The sequence below is a fragment of the Thunnus thynnus genome, chromosome 8, assembly GCF_963924715.1.
Source record: "Thunnus thynnus chromosome 8, fThuThy2.1, whole genome shotgun sequence".
Taxonomy (NCBI): domain Eukaryota; kingdom Metazoa; phylum Chordata; class Actinopteri; order Scombriformes; family Scombridae; genus Thunnus; species Thunnus thynnus.
The window spans coordinates 29197300-29204419 of NC_089524.1; the positions used below are offsets into that span (position 1 = coordinate 29197300).

Consider the following 7120-nt stretch of genomic DNA (forward strand, 5'->3'; position numbering starts at 1 on the left):
TGTTTTAGAAAAGGTTCCACCTCCTGACATACTGAAGCTAAATTTGAACTTTTTTTTTTTTATCCTGCTAGCTAAACTTCCTCACAATGTGGTTTTTGTGACCTCTGCATCTGGAGGACAGACAGGGGGTTGAGTCAAGCTTAAGTGTCTTTGAGCAAGACACAAACCCCCGCAGGTGCAGAGGAGCTGGGGAGGGCATGATGACGGAATTAACAGTCCATTATTATTATTTTTATTATCATTATTATTATTATTATTATTATCATTATTATTAGTAGTATTAGTATTATTATTATTAGTAGTAGTTGTTGTTGTAGTTGCATATCTACAGTTCCTCCCTTCAAAACAACAGTATGAGAAAAAACTAATATTCGGAGCAGTGATAACTCTATTAGGGCCTGTCTGTATGTATTTTGGCGACAAACGTTAAAAAGTGCTGCCCTACATTTGTGTGTAAAGCTGTACAGTAAATTGGTTGCAGTCACCTCTCTGGATTGAAGTCAGGTTTTAACCGGGAAAGCGGTTGAAGGTCCATGTTTGTTGCGATTCATTACATTAAATGGAATCGGGGAGGGATCCTGAGTCTTACCCCCTACACACACACACACACACACACACACACACACACACACACACACACACACACACACACACACACACACACACCCCTCTTTCCTTATTATTTTTTTCTTCTACTACCACCCGGTCTTTGTTTATGCTGTAATGTACATATATTTTTCGTGAAGGTATTATAATAGCCAGTCTCCGTGCTGATTGGGCGCTCAGGTTGGTGAGTGAACGCCCTGCAGATTATGTCAGATTGCGTGCAGAAACCAAACCAGCCCAGCCTTTGAACTTCACCGCTTTTGGCTCGTATTCACGCTCTTCCGCTCATTTCCAAGCCAGGTGCTTGACGACAAACCTCAGAGAGAGAGAGAGTGTGTGTGGTGACAGAAAAAAAAATAACTGAACACTTTAACGACTCCTGCAAACTGACTGCGGGACATTGCTTTCACCTTTGTGGATTTTTTTTTGTACATGTGTGCATCTTGCATGTATTTTTTTCCTGTATTGCCTGCCGCGCGTCTGGCAGAGTTGTTACTGGACTTAAACGAGCGCGCATCAGTGTTTTAACTCGGGAAAAACACATCGAGCACTGGATTTTTATTTTGTTTTATTGTTTGCTGTTTTCCAGACTCAGAACATCCCAGACGTGGCATGACTGGTATCTGGCATCTAGACAGGTGAATAGTTTCCCTTCTTTCCGATCAGAACTTTTCCTCGTCGTTAACATTGGGGATAAAAGTGTACCTTTTAAAGATGTCAAAGCCTGCTGATCATATCAAGAGACCCATGAACGCGTTCATGGTTTGGTCCCGGGGCCAGAGGAGGAAAATGGCACAGGAGAATCCCAAAATGCACAACTCGGAGATCAGCAAAAGGCTGGGCGCCGAGTGGAAGCTGCTGTCAGAGTCTGAGAAGAGACCTTACATCGACGAGGCCAAGAGGCTGCGGGCTCAGCACATGAAGGAGCACCCCGACTACAAGTACAGACCCCGGCGCAAACCCAAGAACCTGCTCAAGAAGGACAGGTACGTTTTCCCTTTGCCTTACCTCGGGGACACCGATCACTTGAAGGGACTTCCAGTTTCGGCCGCGGACTCTCTTTTGGGCGCCTCGGAGAAATCCAGAGCGTTTCTGCCGCCGACGTCCGCTCCCTACTCCTTCCTCGACCCGAGTCAGTTCAGCTCCAGCGCCATCCAGAAGATGACAGAGATGCCCCACACGTTGAGTACCAGCACTTTGCCGTACGCGTCCTCGTTGGGATACCAGAACGGCGCGTTCGGCACCCTTGGGTGCCCCAGTCAGCACACCCACACCCACCCGTCGCCCACAAACCCGGGTTATGTCGTCCCGTGTAACTGCACAGCCTGGTCAGCGTCAAGTTTACAGCCCCCGGTGGCCTACATACTTTTTCCAGGTATGACCAAGACTGGGATAGACCCGTATTCATCCGCACATGCCGCTGCCATGTAACCCTCCAGACTCTTTCCCTCTTTTTAATTCACTTGAATACTGAAATGCATGTAAATATATTATGGACAGCGCGCCCCATTAAAAAGGCATGAACAGTATTAACTGCCTTGGACTTGTTATGGCAAAAAAAGAGAAAAAAACACAAACTTTTCCAGAAACCCAACAAGTTCCTGAGCTGAGCAGAGCAGCTGGGATTTGGTGTAAAGGACGGTGTCCTGTGAACTGTAAGAAATGTAAATGTTATAACGTTTATGGCAGCCAGAAAAGGAGGCCTTTAACTTTATTTATTGTGTACATTTCAATGCTGATATGCTGATTTGTGTTGATTATTGATAGGCTACTCTTATTTTGAAAATTTGGCTTGCACAATTAGCATTGTTATTTCCTGTATAGGCCTAAGTAGTCTACATTTTGGCACTCGTAATTTTATGATGTTATAGGGTCAAAATCAGGACCTATAGGCTGGATTATATACGGGTCATATTGTTTATATTTATCAAAACCTGGCACATAAAACCAGACGGTCTATTTAATAAGACTAAAAGAAAAAGGAATCATTTACATCCAATGTTTCATTTTGCATTTTTCCTGTGGTTCAGTGCTGATATAGTCACGCGTCATTTTTATTATTATTATTATTATTTTTATTTTTTTTTGGTTTCGGTTTTTGAGGATAACTTTTATTTGAATTCAAGGAGTTATATGTGTATTTTCTATCTAAGATGGTAATTTAAAAACCTGTCATGTTATGGAAAGGATCATGTATCTAGAAGGTTGATACCTCCTGCTCTTTGTTCCACTGCTGAGCAAAGACGTTTCCAATAAAGACAATCTGTCTTCAACGATATCAATTTCCTGTATCTGTAGGTTATTGGTTCTACTTGAGATGACAAAGATAATGGAGTAATGTGTAGGTGCTGCGGGGACGTTAAAGCTGGCACAAAGAGGGCCTGATTAAATGCGTTTCAAAATCATGCAATTGTGCAGAAAATAGTCAATAACACATGCATTTTAATGTAGATTTAAAGACAAAAAATCAACTTAAATAATACCCTAATTCACTAAAAATCACAATTAAAAAAAATAACTTTCAACTGTGAGATTATTTTTTTTTACATTAGAGCCAACTTGACCCCAAACTAATCAATACAGTTGATAGTCTGTAGACTGCACAGTAACAAACTCGCCTTGCAGTAGAACAATATCAAAATCAATCCTCCTTCTAACAAATCGATCCTTTTCTCTCTTGTGTGGCTTTTGCAGCTGTCAAACTCCTGCACTCTGATCATTTCCTGAAGAGGGTTTAATTGCCTCCACATGTGGCTTCTGCTTCTGCTGCTACTCCTTCTTCTTTTTTTTAATGCTTTTATGATTGTATTTGAAACAGGTCCCAGGCATGTAGAGCGCGGTGAAGGTGTTATTGTGACACTCAGGTGAACCGGTTGTGATCTCTTGACGTCTGACAGTTCAGGAGAGGCCTCCCTGGAGGGATTCCGCCCGTCCGACTTGTCTGACTGCTTAATCACATCAAGGAGAAGCGCCTTCTGCTTGATTATAGGTTTAACTAATGGAACAAACTCGATGTGATGTGATTTTTTTATTTTTTTTTTTAAAAACGCTTTTGTGGCTAGCAGTGTTATCAACCCGCCACCTCCAACACCATATATCTCTCTGCGTGTGTTTACTTTTCCAAAAAAAAAAAAAAAAAAAAGGTGCAGCAGCCAAAAAGCCGCTCAAGCCTATTATCATCAAGCCATTCACACGTGTTTAAACCTGTATAAACTTGTGACTGATGTAGCACCGACTCTCATTAAGACTACACCGAATGAGAGGAGCTTACAACCCCAAACAGGAGGAATTAAAGAGTGTGTGTGAGGAGCGCAGGGGTTTCCTTCCTTTCCTCTGCCGTTAATGGAGAACAGGATTTTTGCGGAGCGCGGTGTGCGCAGGCATATATTAAGACGACTGTAGTATTAATTAAAAAATGTCATTCCACATCCAAATTGTTTACTTATCTGCCAGGAACATATGCTGAGAGAAGTTAAGATTCACGATTCTGCACTATTGCCCAAGGTGCAATTCAATCCTGGGGAAGGAGGGGAGGGAAAAAGGAGGGTGGGGGGTGGTGGGGGGGGGGGGAGATTTTTATGACAGGCTTAGTCCTTATCTAGAGCTGTAAATTAGGGTGATACTTCATTGAACCGAATGTGAAGTTTTACATCAAACCCCTAAAGCATCCTAATTCAACTTTGAAATTAAACTGTTATAATTACTTTCAGGAGTAGCAGCAGACGTGGATATTATTTCTTTTTTTTTTTTTTCCTCCATGATGAAAATGAGGGGAATAACCTTTTATATATATATAAATGTGACTGTGCTGTTGTTTTAAATCATTTGCTTTTATATTTTCACGAGTTCCACTTTTTTTTTTAAATGTGTTTCAAGTTTCGCCGGGCACGATTCACCACCTGTAATTATACAACTTAGTCACGGAAATTGACTGTGGTTACAACACCCTGAAATAAATAACCCGAACGATAAACGGCATCTGAGAGGTATAATGGGAGGAAATTATGATTTGAAATTATAGGGGGGGCTGATGGGGTGGGGTGTGTGTGTGTGTGTGTGTGTGTGTGAGGGGGTGGGTGGGGAGGGGGGGGGGTTCTAAATCTCTCTTTAACTCGTCCCCCCTTGACGTTTTTATTGGAGCACAACAGAGAGAATTCAATCTGCCTTATCTCTCCAGGACTCCTTTTCAGCGCGAGATCAGAGAAAAAGAGAGGATAATTGTTCTTTATTTTATTTAATTTAACGCGACAGCCAGCGCTTTCAGGTCATTTATATGCTTCATAGTGATAAAAGTCAACGAGGAGGGGGTACACCGAGTGAAGCAGGCGCTTTACTTTTCCTCCACAACACTCCAAGTCCAAAAATGTAAAACAGATGAAACAAAAAAAATATATAAAGGAGGGAGGGGGGGGAGGAGGGGGGGGGGGGGGGGGGGGGGGGGGCAGACATTTTTAATTAAAAGCCATGGGTCATTTACATTATTGTCTTTTAATGTTACCCTGAAATCATCTTCAGTAAATGAAGTTTGATAAGTAGCTGTTGAGAATGTGGTTTTGTATTTAGGCGTACTAATTTCCTAAATCAAAAGCGGGGAAAAGTCCCCTGGAGGAAAGGTGGAAGAAAAAAAAAATCCCTTCTGATGATGATGATGATGATGATGATGATGATGAGAGTGTCTTTATTGTTGCTTCTCCTGATGATTTTTTTTTTTTTTAAGGAGCGATTATATTTCACATACATACAGCTCTCTTATCAAAGATGCATTCATTTTTTGGCTTGTGCGAGATTTGACACTATATTGAGAAATTGTTTTGGGGGGAGGATAAAAACTGATCTCATTTCAGCATATTAAATATTGTCTCCGAAAGACCAAAAAAAAAAAAAAAAAAAAAAAAAAAATCATCACTAGCTAAATCCTCGTCTATCTAAAATTGAATCTGGGATACCATTTTGACGGGAGAAAAAGTAAAACCGTACAGTTGTGTTGTTTGAAGACGCGGGGCTTGAATTTGGGGGTCCCTGAATTCTCATTTGAAAGAAATGAAATCGTGAACGAGCTGATAAAGAAAAAAGGGAACGGATGAGCTGAGAGAAAGGGAATCATGCCACGGTTGTTTAATGTGCTGTGCCAGTCGGAAAAGTGATTTACACCAAGACTTTATTCCCCCCGACAGATATAAAGACAGCGCATGTCTTTTTTTATTTATCGGGCACACACACACACACACACACACACACACACATACACACGTGGCCATAGAATATATTGGTCAATTCTCAGGAGTTCATCGGATACACATATGGAAAGCATCGATGGGATACAGACAAAATATTACATGCTTCACTTAGAAGCAAACCTGCAGCCGCATCCTGCATCCATCAGGTTCATTTTCTGCTCCATACAGCGCGCACAGAAGTGAACTCACTACTTGTTTGAAGACTTTGAACAATGCTCTCACTTTTTTTTTATTTGCTAACAATAATCACGCGCCAACTTCCCTGCAGCTTTTTAGGCCTTCAAACCCGCAGCCTGCTGTTTGGTGCTGCCTGGTCACTCGCGTTATTTCCTCGGGCCGCTGTGAAAGAACAGATGCCAAAATCTGTTCATTTGGCGACTGATAAATACGATTTTCACAAGCTTTAGAAGTGCATAAACTGATCACAAGTCTTAACCAGCTAAATATGTAAATCATTTCATTTACTAAATATTTGAAGTAACATTTTGAATAAAATTGCACCGAAACAATTTTTATATGATGTATTTATTTAAACATACAGGGAGCAGTGTCGTTTTAGCCAGATATCACAAATAAGTTCAACTTTTCCATCTCCAGGAGAGATAAAGAGGTGTTTGTCACTTCGATTTTAATTTGGTCACTTTTCATCATATTGCCACAAAATTATGAGGAAATTCTTCCATCAAAGCAAGTGATTAATTATGTCAGTTTAACATCAACTTATTGAAAGTTTTAGGTTAAATTAGAAGCCACGTGACCCCAACACAGCAACACAGCAGCACTACCCTTTTTATCATATGATCCTTTAAAATGAAACAATGTGCACATGCATCCTCCTATCTGCAAATGTCAGTTATATACAGTTCTCAGATTGTTTTATTTGAAAAAAAAAAACTATTTTAGAGCCACGAAAAGATCAAATTATCCAGTAATTCACAAAAAAGCAGATTAGATAAAGGTCTGTGTAGCAGAGCACTGTATTTTCTTGTTTCATCCTACTAATTATCTTGTGACCCTTCAGATTTTTTTGTGACCCCTTGAAGGGGTCCCGACCCCCAGGTTGGGAAGCACTATTCTAAACTAACCGGATATCCTAAATATCTTATACATTTAGCCCAAATTCACATTTTTTCCACAACTTGCCTGCCTCATTATGCATTTCCTTGTTATTGTTTTTTTTTTTTAATTCACAAAAATAATAAACAACATTTCAGTCCCAGAAGCTGCTGATTCAGAGCTGCTAAGCTTGTGATCACACACTCCTCCACAAGTGACCA

General features: G+C 40.7%; 1 protein-coding gene across 1 annotated transcript; it reads left to right on the top strand.

The window, feature by feature from the left end:
* The first annotated feature begins 769 nt into the window (after positions 1 to 769).
* Positions 770 to 4103, top strand: sox14 (SRY-box transcription factor 14). Its single transcript, XM_067598138.1, has one exon. It carries the CDS (start codon positions 1321 to 1323, stop codon positions 2035 to 2037), a length of 717 nt encoding a protein of 238 aa, XP_067454239.1. The 5' UTR covers positions 770 to 1320; the 3' UTR covers positions 2038 to 4103.
* The last annotated feature ends 3017 nt before the right edge of the window (positions 4104 to 7120 follow it).

What these genes read in the sequence shown, in the direction of transcription:
- sox14 (XM_067598138.1), top strand. Translation starts at nt 1,321, where the DNA reads ATGTCAAAGCCTGCTGATCATATCAAGAGACCCATGAACGCGTTCATG.